The sequence below is a fragment of the Vanellus vanellus genome (assembly GCF_965231255.1).
Source record: "Vanellus vanellus genome assembly, chromosome: 11".
Taxonomy (NCBI): domain Eukaryota; kingdom Metazoa; phylum Chordata; class Aves; order Charadriiformes; family Charadriidae; genus Vanellus; species Vanellus vanellus.
The window spans coordinates 1,381,222-1,398,235 of NC_138916.1; the positions used below are offsets into that span (position 1 = coordinate 1,381,222).

The following is a 17,014-nucleotide window of genomic DNA, read 5'->3' on the forward strand; positions in this document are numbered from 1 at the left end:
AGAACGCCCGCAAGCGGGAGCCAGGCTGTTCGGTAAAGAGCTGAACCAGGGAGGGTGGGAGCACAGGCAAGAGACCCAGGGTTGAGAACAAGGACAGGAGGGGAATGAGAGGCCCGGCGATGTGTGAACGTCTTGGGGACAACCTGAGCATTGCAGAGGAGTGACTGGTGACTCCAAATGCGCTTTGCCCTAGGACATAACCGGGGCAGATGGAGGGCTCCTGTGGAGGATGCCCAAGTGTATGCTCAGACGCGAGACTGCAACGTGCACAGGCACTGGGGATGCATGCACAGCCATGCCCAGGACACACAGTGTGCTGGCAAGTGGGCAGGAGATGGCTCTGTGGAGAAGGCTGGGTGGGGTGGAAGTGTGGAGGTGATTTTTTCCCCCCCATGTCTCTCTGGGTGCCAATTTCCAGCCCTCCCAGGCAGCAGGATGACACTGTGGAACGGCTCCTTCCCCTTCTACCCCGGCGCCAATGCATGCTTCCCCTTTGACACCAGCTGGGCCATCATCATCTCCGTCTTCCTCTCCTTGTTGGCCACATTCATCATAATCCTGCCAGGGATCCGGGGCAGGGGGGTAAGTGGAGGGGCAGGTGGACCTCAGCCCTCTGGTCCCTCGCCTTTGCATCCCACATGCTTCCTCCTTCCCAGCCTCAAAAACAGGTTTGTGGGGCAAACATGCCCACAGTTTCATGGCCAGGGCATTGGGATCTCTGGCAAGCCACGGGGGTGAGCTCCAGCTCAACCCAGCATGTACCCCCCTGCTGGAGACTACAAACTCCACCATCCCAAATTTACCAGGCACCCAGATCTGAGCTTGGCTGGGTTTCGTTGTGTGCAAGCCCGAGTGACTTCGTAGGAGTGGAAAAACAGGGCGAGGCTCAAAGACCTCACTCCACCTTCCCCAAAACCCCAATGAAAGAAGGAGGTGTGCGCTGTGCATGCCCCATCACTGCTCGTGGAGCTCTGCGCGGCCAACAGGCCCCACTGGGAGCCCACTGCTCCCACTCCGCACACGTGTCGTGTGCTTGGCTTTGCAGCAGGGCTGGCTGAGAGCCATCTCCCCTTTCCCCAGGGGACACGTTGCTGATTTTGCCTCCAGCTGTGGCCAGCTGCCAACAAGCCCAAACACGTGAGTTTTGAATAAGTGTGGAAATCCCAGCTCGGGACTATTAAAGCAAGTGTCTCCACCCTTCTTCCTGGAAAGGGGACGTCATGGCTTTCCTGAATGGGCTGTTTTGACCTTCTTGCTCTGCCCGCATCTCCCTGCTGCCCCCACCCCACAGCAGCGATGCTCCAGCCATGTGTCCCCCCTGTGCCACCCACCTGCATAGACCGTGGGATGACTCCGCAGGGGAGGGACAGGCCCGTTTGTCACTGGCTGGCATTTCTAAATGTCGTGCTTGGTGCTGAGGTCTCCATGGCAAAACCTGTCTGAGACCTGTCCTCCCTCTCTGCTCATCCCTTGCAGAGACTCTTCTGGTTCCTGCGGGTGGTGATGAGCCTCTTCGTGGGAGCGGTGGTCCTCAGTAAGTAGCAGGGTCCTGGGGGAGAAGCTCAAGGATGCCCAAGACACAGGGGATGGAGGAGCAAGATGAGGGAGAGTAAGCAGAACAGGCAAGCACCAAGTCAAGGCCTCAGGATGAGTTTATGGGGAAGGCCAACAGCCGTCTGTGTCTGGGACACGGGTCCAGCAAGTGGTGGACGTCCAAGCACCCATCTGTTTCCTCACTGAAGGCTGGCAGTTGTATATGCAGACCACCTGCAAGGCAGTCACCGAAAGCCCACTGCCAACTGCCAGGGGACCCAGACAAATTGGCAGGTGCTTAGACAAGGACAGTGCCCACACATCAGTCCCATTGCCTCTAGGGCTAGGGATTGTGCTTGGTCTGGGGAGAAACCGATCCAAGTGGGGCTCTCAGGGTCATGGGTCAGGGTTGATATTGGCGAAGGAGATACAAAGCTTCTGCTCCTTGGGGCTCGCAACCTGGGCCTTGCCCTTGGGAAGGGGGAGATGATGCTCAGGCCATGGTGGCCACCATGGCAGGTGCTTCCAGCACTAGATGTCTTGCTGCCAGGCCATGATTAACCTTTGGCATCTTCACAGCTATACAGTTCACCAGGGACTGGGAGACTGGCTGGGTGACAGCAAACACCTCGTACAAGTCCTTCAGCCGTGCCCTGGTGAACGCAGACATTGGGCTGCACATTGGCCTGGCAGGAGTGAATGTCACACTGGTGGGTGAGTGCATATCACAACAGCAGGGGATCGGTGCAAGTCTGGCAGCTGTGCACCTGGGTACTAGGGCTGTGGGCCCTCAAACCCCCTCTCCAGGAAATCTTGGAGCTGCCTCCAAGGCTGAGAAAGGTCCTTAGTCTTCATCATCTGTCAGGAAACCCGGTGAATCAGGTCAATGAGACAATCAACTACAATGAGCACTTTTCCTGGAGCTTCAATGCAGACTACGACCACAGCTATGGTGAAGGCCTGGAGAAGGGACTGCCCAGCCCCATCCTCTATGTGGCAGAGAAGTTCACCACGCAAAGCCCCTGCAGTGTGCACAAGCAGTACCGCATCTCTGGCCACTACGCGTCCCTCACACTGTGGTAAGTTAGAGCAAGAGGTCTGCCCTATCTCTGCTAAGTGGGGAGGTGGAAAGAACCAGGTAGAGCAGAAGGAGCTTGATGGAGCCACCCTCTTCCCTGTAAGGCCATGCCAAAGCCTTGGCTGGTCTCTGGCACCCGCCCTTCTGCAGAACCAGGGATGCTCATATTTCCTGGCCTGCCCATCTCTGCAAGAAGACCTCTTCTGTGTGCTCCGCCCTGATATGAAAAATTGCAGTTGGAGAAAAGTTATTCTTCGTTTAAAGGAAAGCAGATGCAACTGTGTGGGGCTTATGGTGCAAGGTCCTCTCCCAAACAAGATGTGAGGCCCTGATAAGACCAGCTGTGGGGGGGTTCCTCTTGCATCCCCATGAGGGCATGAGACCTGCTTGATGGGGAGCAGGAGGGACCATCAAGAGAGTGCTTAGAGGCTGTCTTGTGATGTAAAGCTGAGAGCCCGTGCGCATGTTGTGATCACGGAGTCTCAGAGCATCCCCACGTGTCTCAGAGGTTGTGGGAAATGCACTGCAGGGAAGAGTGAATCTTGCAACTCCCCCTATGGATGTAGACTCCAGCCCCCTGCCCACATTTCCTTTTTTATTTTCAGGAAAAATAACTAGCCCTGACCAAGCCTTCCTGCTACTGAGAAGGAGTATTTCAAGGCAGGGATGTTGATGTAAACTTATTTTTCGTTACTATTCTTGAAATCAGAACAATTTGTTAGGCTCACCTCCCTAGCGAGCTAAACCCAAACCCCACACACAAGGCAGGGCTGGCAGCTGGGTTCACTCCAGGTGCTGAATCAAATGTGGGCACGGCTCATTGTGCGGTTTTCCAAACAAAGGTCTCCCTTGTTGCCATTCTCGCTTTGAACAGGTGGGAACTGCCTGGGGGCAGCCAGTTGTGGAGCACCACAAGAGTCAGAGAAAGAGTTAATTTGGAGGGACCTCCAGAGGTTTCTTCTCCAGCCCCCTGACCAGAGAGCAGGGTTGACATCAAAGCCATATCAAGGTGCTTGTAGCTTCATGAAGTTCAACACTGAATGTCCCCAGGTGTGGAGATCCCTCTCCACCACTGCAGGACCTGTCCCACAGCTCCACCATTCATGCAGTTACAGAATCGTTTGAGTTGGAAGGGACCTCCTTATCTTAGCCTGTCCAGCCCACCTGCTCAAGCAAGGCCAGGTAGAACAGATTGCCCAGGGCTGTATCTCTCCATTGGGATGTGGAGAGGAGACCCTGAGAAGAGGTTCCAAGCATGACTTTCTTCTCAGTTTTGTGGTCCTTTCACAGGATGGCCTTTTGCACATGGCTCATTTCCATCCTGTTGTTCTCCATGCCCATCCTGCTCTATGGCGGCTACATGCTCCTGCTCACCGCTGCGCTGATGCTCTTCTCCCTGCTCTTCTTTTTCACTGCGAGGAACACCCTGAAGTGCCCCATCCAGTTTGGCCCAGCTTCCTTGAAAACAGACTATGGTGGATCCTTTTGGCTGACATTAGCGACAGGTGAGTGCTCCGCTTGCTCTTGGGTTCTCCATCCCTGCAGCGATGACTCTTGGTGATGCCCCAATAGCACCTCATCTCTTCTGTCTCCATGGCTGGTCACAGAAAATGGTTGGGTTTTTTTAAATGGCATACAAAAATTTAGGATAGCATCACCGAGACTGGGGGCAAAAGGAGCTGAGCAGCCAGGAGATCTGAGTGGCCAAAGTTATCTGAGTGGAGGTGTGCCCAGAGGAGTGCCATGAAAGTCATGAATCGCAGAGTCAGGGAAATATCTGGCCTGGAAGGACCCTTGGGAGTCTCTCTCCCAACTCTTGCCCAGAGCAGGGCTAACCTTAAAGCCACATCAGCCTTGTTCAGTCTGGTGGTGGATGCCCCCATGGCTGGAGATCCCCCTCTGCCTTTCAGGACCTGCCCCACAGCTGTCCCACTCATGGGCAGCAATTATTTCCTTTTATCAATCCAGAATTTCCCATGTTACGACTGTGCAACTCTGAAAAGAGACTGGCTCTTTTTCAGTAATTGAAGATGGCAATTAAGTCCCCCTGAAGACCCCTCTTTTTCAGGCTAAACAAGCCCAGCTCCTCCAGCCTTTCCCCACACATGGTGGGCTCCAGCCCCAAGTCTCTTGGCCACCTGCCAAGAGACTTCTCTTTTGTACTGGGGAGCCCAAACTGATGGCAGAGTCCAGATATAGAGAGGGAAACACCACCTCCTGTGTGATGCCACGTGCCGTTGGCCTCCAATCAGCTATGGATGGGACTGGGACGCAGCAGGGTGGAGGTGCTAACACGTTTCCCCACGCTATGTGTTGCAGGGCTGCTGTGCCTGCTGCTGGGTCTGGGTGTCATCACCCTGAACTCCATGCAGCCAGAGAAGCTGAAGCTTGTCTTTAACCTGGATGAGGGAAAGGGAGAAGAGGAGGTGTGGGACAAGTCCTACCTGTCAGCTGAGCCCAGCTCCTCTGCTCAGGACGTGCTGATGGTCCCTCTGGGTGAGCTTTGCGAGGTGACAGCCACCCAGCTGTAAGGCACCAGCGGGAGGTAGGGCAAAGCCAAAGGACAACCCTCCTGAGTTCATGCTACGGTCCAACCCCGCCAGTAGCCCTGGTGGGAAGAGACATGACAAGAGCTGGGTGATGAGAATATCCAAGTCTGGAAAGGTGTCTCAAATACAATAGTTTGCCCTCTTTTTTTTTTTTTTTTCCCCATCGTTTTACTCACCAGCAGCTGGAAGAGCTTTCAGGGTGAAGAGAATCCATGCCCTGGCTGTCCAGTTACAGGCACTGGGCTACTGCCCTTCCCCTTAGTCCATCCCCAACAAAGCCTAAGGGTCCTAAGATACAGAGACTAAACTGGAGCAAACTGGAGAAAAACCAAATAACTGCAGATGCATAGATATGAACCAGAGGAGAAGCAGAGCCCCCGCAACAGCACCCCCACCCTGAAGACCTCGAGAAGCCCCTTCTGCCCAGGGATGGTCTTTCCACCAGCAGTCAGGAAGAGCAAGTAGAGCTGTGCTCACCAGGATGCCCTCTATCCAGCACCTCCTCTTGGTCTGGTGTGAAGACCAGGTTGGCAAGGGCACCCATGATTTATTAGGATGCTTGAGGTACCAGACCTTGGAGGCCTGCTGGATTTCAAACCCATCCTGACACCCCACAGCTCAAGATTGATGTAAGTCTGAGATGTGCTGGGCTGTACCTTGGGCTGGAAAGGACACAGTCAGGGAGTTGGTTGGTTGGCTCCTGCTTCTTACAGTGCTTATAAACACCCAAAACCACAGCCACCAGTCTGTGAGCAGCCTGTGAGTTATGGGTGTTCTCGCAGCCCTCTGAAAGAAAGACAAAACATTTCGGTGGGAGGGAAGGAAAGGAGGAGATGGGAATGGATGTGCTACAGGAGAGCGGCTGTGATCAATGGGCAAGAGGTGAGCATCACACCCAGTCCAGGAGGCTTGGTTTCCTCTTGCTCAGCCGTGGAAATACGCGTGTCGTGGAGCACGCGACACTGAAATCCTGCACACCCGAGGTGGATGCGGCCGCCCACTCCTGGCTGCTGACAGCTAGCAAGTTCCTTCTTGCCCACGCAGGGAGGGGAGCACATTTCAGGTTTGCACCCCTTTAACTCTGTGCAGGTTTTGTAACACGCTTTTATTTTATTTTAATTTTTATTTTCTGTTTCATGCTCACTTATTTTCCCCTCTATCTCAATAAAATAAGTTGGACCTGGTCTTTCTCTTGTCTATTGATAGAGGTGTCCCTCTGAGGGCTGGCAGGCTGGGGACGCTCTGTTGCTGTGACATGGCAGCCACCGGGAAGGGAAGAAGGCAAAGACAGAGCCCTTTTGTGGCCCCGTATGGGGCATCTGACCACAGCTAGTCAGCGCAGGGCAATAAAGGCAAGTCAACATGCAGTAAATAGGGCATCGGAGGTTTGATGGGAGCAGTTCCCTGCCTAGCAGAGAGGTTTGCAGAGGGAACACCATGGGGCAAGCCCTCTGGGGAGGGGGTGTTCAGACATGGCATCCTGTCCCATCCCACTTTGGATGGAAGAGCCTTCAATGAGGACCTAGAGGACCCAACAGGCATTTTAAAATCGGTTGGAGCTGAGCTCCTTGGGCCTGGGGGAGACCTCAGCCAGGGTGTTCCCAACAGCATCTACCAGGAGATGCTTTGGCCTACGGATGGACTAGACTCAAGGTGCAACAAGCCCCTTTTTTTTGTTGAATTGAAATTCAGCCCTCACAAATCTCTGCCTTTCCCTGGTGTGTTCCCCCTTGCAGCCCAGCCCGGGGGGCAGGGGAGAGGCCAGCTCTGCTGCCTGCTAGATGGCGTGGTGGCTGCATGCCCTGGTGCAATGAGTGCCTCCAGGCATGGGGACCACGGTCCTTGCAGAGCCCCAGGCTGTGTGTGCTCCCTGAGACGCTTACGGTGTTTGCTCCATTGCTGGCACTGGCTCTCTGGTTAGACGCAGGGCCAGAAGCAGCCTGGGCTGAGAGCCAGGGTTTTAATGGCAATTATTGTATGTTTTGTTGTCCAAGAACAGCTCGGTCCAGCCAGGAAACTGTGGGAGCTGTGGTGGACAGAGGAGGTAGGACCTGCAGCAGCACAACCTGGGGGCCGCACAGCCACAGCTCTTATTGTGCATGTGAAGAAACTGCTATGACCACATGTAGTGAGGCAAAATCATCATCCCTGAGCAATGGCCCTCATGTATGCACCTCCCTGTGGTGGCAAGGGAAGGGGTCTCCTCGCAGGTGGCCAGCCCCTGTGCCACTGCCAGTCCCTGTTGTCCTGACGCCCTGCTCTGCGTGAGACACAACGTGTGAAGGGGTTTTTGCATCCCCCATCACGTCATCGCCACTGCTCAGTTGGCCCCATGCAAGGTCTGCTGCGGAAGCCCCGGCCATCCTGTGTGTGCTAGGAAGCGGGCAAGACACTCAGAGATCTGGTGTCTCTGTGCTTCAAACAGATCGAATTCTGTTTACGTTTTGTTAATTTGGGTTCACGCCCCTGCATGTCTGATGCAACAAGCCAAATCTTTTCTTCTGGCGAGGATGCTATTGGGGGGCGATCATGCAGGAGATGAAGCTGGAGAGTGCCAGATGTGGTGGCAGAAAGGATGGGAACCCCCCCACTCTCCTGTGCTTTCAGGACACAGGATCTGTCCCACACCGGCACCAATAACTTGTGGTTGGTTGTAGCATCTTCCCACGATGCCTCCGGACCTGACATGTCTGGATGCAAGAAAGGCAGGAGAAAGGATCCTCCTTTTCCTGAGGGAGTTTTGTTGGTTTAATCTTATGGCTTTTGTCCTGCTGCTCGGCTAGTTAAAGTACTTTTTACGCTCTTCTACATTCCTACAGCATGCTACTCCCCACAACAAGAGTTTCTCAACGGCTCACCTTGACATGTGCCAGGGAACCTTCTCCTTACTTGGAGGCAGCTACCCCCACAGGAAGGATGCTGCTGCTGGGGACTCACAAGCCATCCGAATGCCCTAACGTGTTTCAAAGGAGCGGGTTTTTAATAAAGTTTTATTGAAAATAGTAATAACAAATCACATCAGTGGAACACAAATATCACTTGAAAGAAGTAAGTAACTTAACGGCGAGTCTCTGTTCTCAGAAAGAAAAGAGACAAAATACTGAAATTATGTCCTTTACAATTAATTAGACCGAGGCTGCCCAGCTCCCCAGCACTCTGATACAGTGATCTCATGCTTGCCCATGGAGACTTCATCGGGCCAGTGAGTTTGGTGTCAGAGCTCATCTTCTGTTTGTAATAACACAACTTGATGCACTTCATTTCTCACCTTGGCCGGGTCCGCCTCCTGGCCTCGGGCTTGCACTTCGTGGTGAGCCCAGGCAGCTCCAACGTGCTCCAGCTGGATGGGGGTAACTTCATTCTTCTCTCTCCTTCCTTTCTTGTGGCACCTTTTTGGCCCACGCTGGGCTACAAGTCTTATCTAACATGGCTCAAGTTTGAAAGTGAAAATAATCACATCACCACATCCCTCCCGGCAAACTCCGTTGTACATTTGCTCAGTCTTTATTTCTTTTTTTACTCTAGCTCGCACAGCATCCAGCCTGATGGAGTCTGGGTCTGTGCCTGGCTTCCCGAGGTACACCTAAAGATCTACACTAAACATCAGTGCTCGGGAAAGAAATGAGCAGGTTTAATCACTGGCTTTTGGAGCCACGGGTGCTCCCCGTGAGAAATCAGCTTCTGGTGGGGGAACTGGTCATCAGAGACTCACTGCACCAAGCTGTGCCAGGGCATGGAGCAGGAAGGGCATTTCCCCTGGGACAGAGATCCCCAGGTGAGTGTGCAGCTCAAGCCGCTGGAGCTGCGATCTGCTCCAATTGCAGCCTGACGGCTCTCTGCAAAGCCTGTCCTTTTCCAGGGGGCACGGTCAGGGAGATACAGTGTGCAAAGGTTCTTCTCAGGAAGTACCCATCCCAGCGTGGACTCGTGCACTCTTCAAAGGCAGTTGGATGGGGAATCTCTGGGGATGTGAAGGAAGGTTTGTGCTCTGCCCTTTTGACCCCTCTTCAGGGAAGGAGTGGGAAACACTTTCTTCTAGATGCTGTTGGGATTGAGTTTGGAGGGCTGAGGAAGGCACAGTCCTTTGTTCAGAAAATGAGGGTTGACGTACACTTCGGTCATTTCCTGGTAGTCCTCTGTGTTGTCCTCACGGAGATCAAAGAAAGTTTTCAGTAGGTCCAAGTTGAAGTAGTGCAGTGCGACAACGGTGATCCCAGCCACAAAACAGAGCAAGCCTGGAAGACAACGTACTCTCCGAGATCATCCCTGTAAACACTATCATGCTTCCCACCCCACACCCCTCCTCTGACAGCTCCCTGCCAGGGGACAATGCCTTCTCTTACAGAAGATGGCCTTCTACTATATGGGGTGGCTTCAGCTGCTGTGCTGAGCATCTTAAGACCCAGGCGTGGGTCTTAAAACCCAGGGAAGTGATCCCCATCTCCTTGCGTTACTGCACCTCAGGGACCAAAATCCCTCCACCACCCTTGAGATGGGGATGGTATTCCCCCTCTGCCAGCCCCCGCCCCCCCTAATCTCTGCCAGGATCTGCTTTGCCAAGGCAAAGGCTGGGGCTCTGGTGGGATGCACTGCCCAACCTCTCTCGCATCCATTTCTGGGGAGGGAAAGCACTGGGACTCTTGCACACCCAGAGGGACAAGGTGGTCTGCCCTGATGTAGCTTGGTGTCCTTACCAATTGCGAGTGTGAGCCAGAAAGATCCCCCATAGCCTATGTGCAGAGTTGCGGTCCCAAACTGGATCGGACACATCGGGGAGTTCCTCACAGTGGAGAACGAGAGCAACGAAAAGATCATGAAGGCCCCTGTGACCAGGAGCATGTAGCCTCCATAAACTAGGACGGGCATGGAGAAGAGCATGTTGGAGATGAGCCAAGTACAAAAGGCCACCCTGGAGGCAAGAGAAGACCGACAGATGAGTTGTGCAGGTGCCACAGACTAGAATGCTGTATGTGAGGATTTCCATGTGGGAGGAGGAATCTGGGCTCCAGGTTGCATTGTATGAGACCAAGAAGCTCTGTGGGCAGGCTGGAGTGATTCTTGGCCTCCCAGGCTGAGCAAGCAGACGTGCAATGCTCACACTGCTACATCCAGAAGGCAGAAGCCCAGATTTCCTCTTCCTGTTGCTCAGCCCACAAGACCATACCAGCTTCAAGGAGGCCATGGCAGCCCACTCAGTGCATCTCAGCTCCCTGCCCTTCCACATGTGGGGTGGTGCATACCCCAGAGAGCAGCACACAGGACTGGGATAATTTCAGAGGATGGCATAAGTCATTTGCAGCACCTCTGGACTTGGCTGAAGAGCTGGTGACGGGGGAAGCCTTCAGCTATGGGCCAGGATATCTCATTCCATGGCATTGCCAGGCCCCTTTCCTAGCTTCTGCATCCCTGCTGTCAAACTCATACCAGGGGAGAACAGCACTGCAATGGCCCTTGCTCTCCAGAAGCCACGGTAGAGGAGACCATCTCCTGACAGAATCATAGAATCATAGAAATGTCTAGGTTGGAAGAGACGCTTGGGATCATCGAGTCCAACCATCTACCCTACTCTACAAAGTTCTCCCCTACACCATATCACCCAACACCACATCTAAACGTCTCTTAAACACATCCAGGGATGGTGACTCAACCACCTCCCTGGGCAGCCTATTCCAATGCCCGGCCACTCCTTCTGTGAAAAATTCTTTCCTAATGTTCAGTCTAAATCTACTCTGTTGGAGCTTGAAGCCATTCCCTCTTGTTCTGTCGTCAATTACCTGTGAGAAGAGACCAGCACCAACCTCTCTACAGTGTCCTTTCAAATAGTTGTAGAGTGATGAGGTCTCCTCTCAGCCTCCTCCTCCTCAAACTAAACTGTCCCAGCTCCTCCAACCGCTCTTCATATGATTTGTTTGCTAGGCCCTTCACCAGCTACGTTGCCCTCCTCTGCACTCGCTCCAGCATCTCGATACATCTCTTGTACTGAGGTGCCCAAAATTGGACACAATACTCGAGGTGTGGCCTCACCAGTGCTGAGTACAGGGGCACAATCACCTCCCTACTTCTGCTGGCCACGCTATTTCTAATACAAGCCAGGATGCCGTTGGCTTTCTTGGCCACCTGGGCACACTGCCGGCTCATATTCAGCCCCTTGTCAATTAGAAGCCCCAGGTCTCTTTCTGCCAGGCAGCTTTCCAGCCACACCTCCCCAAGCCTGTAGCGCTGCATGGGGTTATTGTGGCCCAAATGCAGGACCTGGCACTTGCCCTTCTTGAAACTCATACCATTGATGTTGGCCCAATGATCCAATCTATCTATCTATCTATCCTCCTGGGAATCAACACTCCTGCTTAACTTGGTGTCATCTGCAAACTTGCTGATGATACACCCTATGTCCTTATCGAGATCATCAATAAAGACGTTGAACAGAAATGGTCCCAACGCTGAGCCCTGAGGCACACCACTTGTGACCGGCTGCCAGCTGGATTTAAATCCATTGAGCACCACTCTTTGGGACCTTCCAGTCAGCCAGTGCTTGATCCAGCGGATCATATGCTCATCCAGGCCCTGCGAAGCCAGTTTTTCCACGAGAATTGTATGGGGGACAGTATCGAATGCTTTTCGAAAGTCCAGGTATACAATATCAACAGCCTTTCCCTCGTCCAATATTCTGGTTATCTTGTCATAGAAGGAGATCAGGTTCGTCTGGCAGGACCTGCCTTCTATAAACCCATGCTGACTAGGCCTGATCCCCTGGTTGCCCATTATGTGGGTTTTGATGGCACTCAAGATGACCTGCTCCATGACCTTCCCTGGTATCGAGGTTAGACTGACAGGTCTATAGTTACCTGGATCCTCCTTTTTGCCTTTCTTATAGATGGGTGCTACATTTGCCACCCTCCAGTCCATTGGGACCTCCCCAGTTAGCCATGATTTCCTGTAAATGATGGAAAGCGGTTTGGCGAGCACGTCTGCCAACTCTTTCAGCACTCTTGGGTGTAGCCCATCCGGTCCCATAGACTTGTGTGCATCCAAGCGGCATAGCAGGTCACTGATCTCTTCCTCTTTAATCATGATGCTCTCATACTGCTTCCCCTCCCTGTCTCCTAGCTCTTGAGGCTGGGTGTCCAGGGAACAGCTAGTTCCACTGCTGAAGACTAATGCAAGGTAGGCATTGAGCACCCCAGCCTTTTCCTCATCCTTTGTAACTATGTTTCCCTCTGCATCCAATAAAGGAGGGAGATTTTCCCTAATCCTCTTTTTGTTATTAATGAATTTATAGAAACATTTTTTATTATCCTTAACAGCTGCAGCCAGGTTGAGCTCTAGCTGCGCTTTGGCTCTCCTTATTTTCTCCCTGTATAGCTTCTCCTTATTTTCTCCCTGCGTAGTTGTGGACCAGCTCTCCCTCAGCCCAAGTGAGCAGCAACATGTCGCTGCCCAGCAGATGCTGCTAAAGAGTTGAGATCGACCCCACAATAACAGCAGCATCAGCTTCTCCTCATCTGGTCCCACTCCCAGACATTAAATAGCCTCGCAGATGAGGATGGGAGAGTTCTGCACATGCCAACAGGCCTCTGTGGGCCATCAAGGACAGCAGCTCCAACTTCCTCCATGGGGATGGACCCCTGCCATAATCACCTCATCACGGCAAGGATCTGCACAACATTCCTCTCTCCTGTGCCCAGCCCTGGTGGAGTTAACTAGCAGAGAGAATGAGGACCTCCTATCTGCTTACCCCAAAGTGCCTATAGGGCCACCGGTTTGACCGTGGACCTTGCAGAGGCCCCTCTATGCACATGACTTTCCTCCTGGCAGCATGCAGTCACCATCCATCTCAGAGGCCTGGGGACAAGGCAGCAGAGCCTTTTCCACTTCCTTGCATCTCCCCTGCCTACACCAGGAGCAAAAGGCTTACCAGAGAGTGGCCGATGCGTAGTGGCTGGAGATGCGGTACTGCTTGCTCATGCTGCAGGGGTTTTGCGTGGTGAACTTCTCGGCCACATAGAGGATGGGTCTGGGCAGCCCCCTCTCCAGCCCTTCGCTGTAGCTGTGGTCGTAGTCTGCATCAAAGCTCCAGGCAAAGTGCTCATTGTAGTCGATGGTCTCATTGACCTGATTCACTGGATTTCCTGCCAGAGGGACAAGACAGAGGTCCTTCTGTGTCCCAACAGCCTGGACGCTGCCAGCCGGAAGCATGGGGACCCAAGAGATAACAGAGTCCCAGGAGCCTCCATGCAGACCAAGGACACCCACAGAGCACTTGGAGACCTCCTGGGGCCATGACCACCCCAGAACTGAGGACATCAGACTCACCCGTGAGTGTGACGTTCACCCCTCCCAGGCCAACATGCAGCCCGATGTCTGCCTCCACCAGAGCATGGCTGAAGGACTTGTAGGAGGTGTTAGCCTTCACCCAGCCGGTTTCCCAGTCCCCCGTGTACTGGACAGCTGCCAGGAAAAGTAAAGCTGGAGTTAAAGAGGGGCTGCTCTCAGGCTTTGCTGTGCTCAAGAGGGGGATCACAGGCGGCGTTCCCACCACGGCACTGCAAGGGAGTGTAAGGAGGGCAGGAGAGCTGACTCAGCCACCAGGACGTGCCTCAACCAGCTCCCACGCCCTGGCAGAGCTCATGTCCTCCCTCCGCTGAGCATCCACTCCCTGGATCTGGGAGCGGGAGAGCTCAGATCCCCAAGAACGAACCCCACGACCTGATCCTCCTTGGGCATCCTCTCCAGGACTTCCCCGCAAGCTACCCACCATGGTGAGCACCGCAGCCCCCGGAGACAGGGCTTGGAAATGAGCCCGTTCCTCAGCCTCGGGAACGTGGGTGAGTTTCATTCCAAATATTAAGCTCCCTGGATCGCACTATTAGTCAATAGTGAAGATCACTGGCAATCAGAGGCAGTGGAGAGGGGTGGCAAGTGCCGTCACAGCTCTGACAGTCATTTCAGGTGGGGGAAAAAGAAAAATCTGAAGCATTTCTGGTATATGTTTTTTTTGGAACAAGGTATCCTTTCACTTTGCGGTGGGCTTAGTTTTTCAGCACTGAAATGAGCTGAAAGTGATGGTGATGATTTAATCTGAGGCTGAACAAGAAAACCTGCCCGAAAATAAGTTTGGCTGCTGAATCAACTTGTGAGGGCACTGATCCAGTAGCAGCTCTACAGGAACGCTTCCTAGCTGCAGGGTTGAGTGTGCCCTGCTGCCGCCAGGCAGAAAACCTGACGTTGGCTTTGAAACAATTAATTCCTCCTGTGTGCCCAAGCAGCGCCCGGCTGCATCCTTGTAAGGAGCGGCGCTGGATGGCTCTCCAGGGCTGAGCTGGTTAAGGCTTTGGAACAAGCCCTGACCTCTACCCCTCTGCCATTTCCAGCCTGGCACCATGTTCCCAGGCAGCTGTGGTGGCATCTCCCAGCACTTGGACATCCCCTGACAGACCCTGGGTGACCACCACGTGCCGGACGGGCCCATGTGTCAGCCAGCAGAGTCCTGCAGCTGGCCACAGCCTGCATATCTATTTCTATCGCCTGGACGAATCAGGGGTTGAGTCATTTAGGTTGTGCTTCATCATCCCTCTCCAAGCAGGCTTGTAATCCACCCTGTCCTTTGCAGCAGGAGACTTTCTTTGATGTAGGGTCAGGGCTGGTTGCTCTCCCCATTTGGCATCTTCTATCCCCTCGATTTCGTTTACATGTCCCATCACCCTGTCTCAGTTGGAAATCCCACACCCTGGTTCCCACCACGAGTCCCGTTTATTACAGAAGATTTCCTGGTTTCATCTCCTTCACCTCCTCCTGTCTTGCTCCTTGGAAGTTCTTTACCCCCCTGCCCCAACCTCTGCTCTGCCTGTGTTTTATTTTGACTCGCTCTCTCCACCTCACTGCAAGGGTCCTCTGATCCTCCAAACATGCCTGGCCGCAGTCCGAGCTGCTCAGCCGTGCTCCTCAGCAGCAGGCAGCTCAGGAGGGCTTGCATGGTCAGAGGAACTCTGCAGACCACCAGAGCTGGGGCTGTTCAACCTCCACGGTGCAGTTACAGCCAGCAAAGCTCCCTCTCGATTCAGAAGTGACCACAGGCACCTCCCGGTGCTCTCAGCCCCCATGCCAGGGATGGGGGAAGCCCTTTGGGAAGCTGTGTGACTGCTTCGCAGAGCGGAGGTAGGGTAGACCCTACGACCGGCCTCAGCCAGGCCACGTCTCTGAGTACCAGCTCGCGTTTCCCAGACACAGACCCTGCCCCGGGGTTTAATCCTGCCCCAAGACCCACCCTCCGAGGGCTGCGCAGCACTTACCAACGATCACCACTCCCACGAGGAGGCTGAGGAGAACCCGGAGAGTCCAGTACAGCCTCTGCAGGGAGAAAGCAGGACATCAGGCAGGGAGGAAGAGCCCTGGCTGTCCTCCTGCCTCACCCCAAACCAGCCAGGAGAGTCCCAGCATCCAAAACGTGGGGAGCAGATGCTTATATCTCCAGGGAGAGAGGTCACGCACCGCCCGTCCACGGATGCCCGGGATGATGAGCAGGAAGCTGCAAGTGAACGTTAGGAAGACCACGATCACTATGATGGTGCTGACATCAAACACGGCGACCTTCCTCTGCTGCAGGTAGAAGGGGTAGATGCCATTGAAGAGAGTCATCTTGCACGTCCAGGATCCTGCAGGAGAGAGGTGGTCACAGGGGGAACCCTGCACTGCCCTGCCTGACTGCCTCGAGCCTTTCGTGGCCAGCCCCAGCTCAGCTCTGGAGTAACCAGCTGAGGAAGGTCCACCTCAAAACTCCCCAGAGAGACAAGGAAATGTGACACTGCAAGGAAACAGGCAGGGTGAAATACTCCCCAGGGGAGAAACACGCCACCCAAAAGTCCTCGGTGGAGGACAGGAGGTGCCTGGGGCAGGGCAGGTGCCCCGGCAGCTCAGGGAACCACGAGCCACTGTGGCTTGAGGGGCGGCTCAAGCTCAGAAACCTGTTGAGCAGCTCCTCCCCAGACTGATATGGGTATTTCCCTCTAGAAGATGCGGCCAGGGCTTTCCACTTTGTGGGGTGCCCTTAGAGGAAGTTCACGAGCCAGCAACCACGGGCAGATGTAGCCTTCCTCCAAAATCACAAGGAACCACTGAGAAGCGTTGATTTCATAGTAGCAAAATTATCCCCAGCCAGGGGCCACCATTGCCAAGCAGAACAAAGCCCACCACCCCCATTTCCACCCCTTCTCCTTGAAGAGGCTTTTCCCCAGGAGCTGCAAAGTATAGCCTGGGAGGGAGGACCGTTTCTGCGCTTGGTCCAGAGGGGCCAGAAGCAACCCCTAGAGCTGGGATCTGGGTCCAAGGAGCACACAAATACAAGGAGCACGTCTCAAGGCTAAAGAAATCTGAGTTACCCGAGACGATGAAGTGTGTAATTCCCATAGACGGCTTTGAACTCCCACCGACACTTCAGTTCAAGCAGTTACAGAGCTTCCCCCGTTCCTGGGTTAGAACTTTTCTACCAAAACTGATTACATGCTTAGTTCTTTTATTTTGCTTATTTAATAGAATCTCTGCATGTAACTACCCCGGGAAGTCTTCTAAAGTCAGGGAACACCACGGCTAATATGACTCATGACCAAATGCAATTTCATTCTGTCCCTGCATGGAGGACTTGATCTTATTACCATTTTCTGCAAACAGTATTAATTGTGTTTTTAGGTTAGATCCAACCCAGAGCAATTCAGTCACTGAAAAGCAACTCCCAAATCCCTAGAAGTGGGTGAGGATTACAATAAATATCATCAAACAGTCTACCTGGGCAGTTGAAGCCACTTTTCAGAGCATAAAGCAATACTTAGTTTCAGAATAATTCTCTGTCCAGTAACCCAGA

The 17,014-nt window shown here is 53.6% G+C and overlaps 2 protein-coding genes across 2 annotated transcripts; one reads left to right on the plus strand and one right to left on the minus strand.

Moving 5' to 3' along the window:
- Window positions 1–435: 435 nt before the first annotated feature.
- DUOXA1 (dual oxidase maturation factor 1) lies at window positions 436–5,142 on the plus strand (the record flags this gene model as incomplete). Its single annotated transcript, XM_082488776.1, has 6 exons — window positions 436–582; window positions 1,477–1,534; window positions 2,113–2,247; window positions 2,399–2,612; window positions 3,902–4,116; window positions 4,931–5,142. 6 exons carry the CDS (start codon window positions 436–438, stop codon window positions 5,140–5,142), a joined length of 981 nt encoding a protein of 326 aa, XP_082344902.1.
- A 4,053-nt stretch (window positions 5,143–9,195) lies between these two features.
- On the minus strand, window positions 9,196–15,795 carry DUOXA2 (dual oxidase maturation factor 2; the record flags this gene model as incomplete). Its single annotated transcript, XM_082488781.1, has 6 exons — window positions 9,196–9,395; window positions 9,855–10,069; window positions 13,076–13,289; window positions 13,474–13,608; window positions 15,450–15,507; window positions 15,649–15,795. The coding sequence occupies 6 exons, from the start codon at window positions 15,793–15,795 to the stop codon at window positions 9,196–9,198; spliced, it is 969 nt and encodes a 322-aa protein (XP_082344907.1).
- Window positions 15,796–17,014: the final 1,219 nt, after the last annotated feature.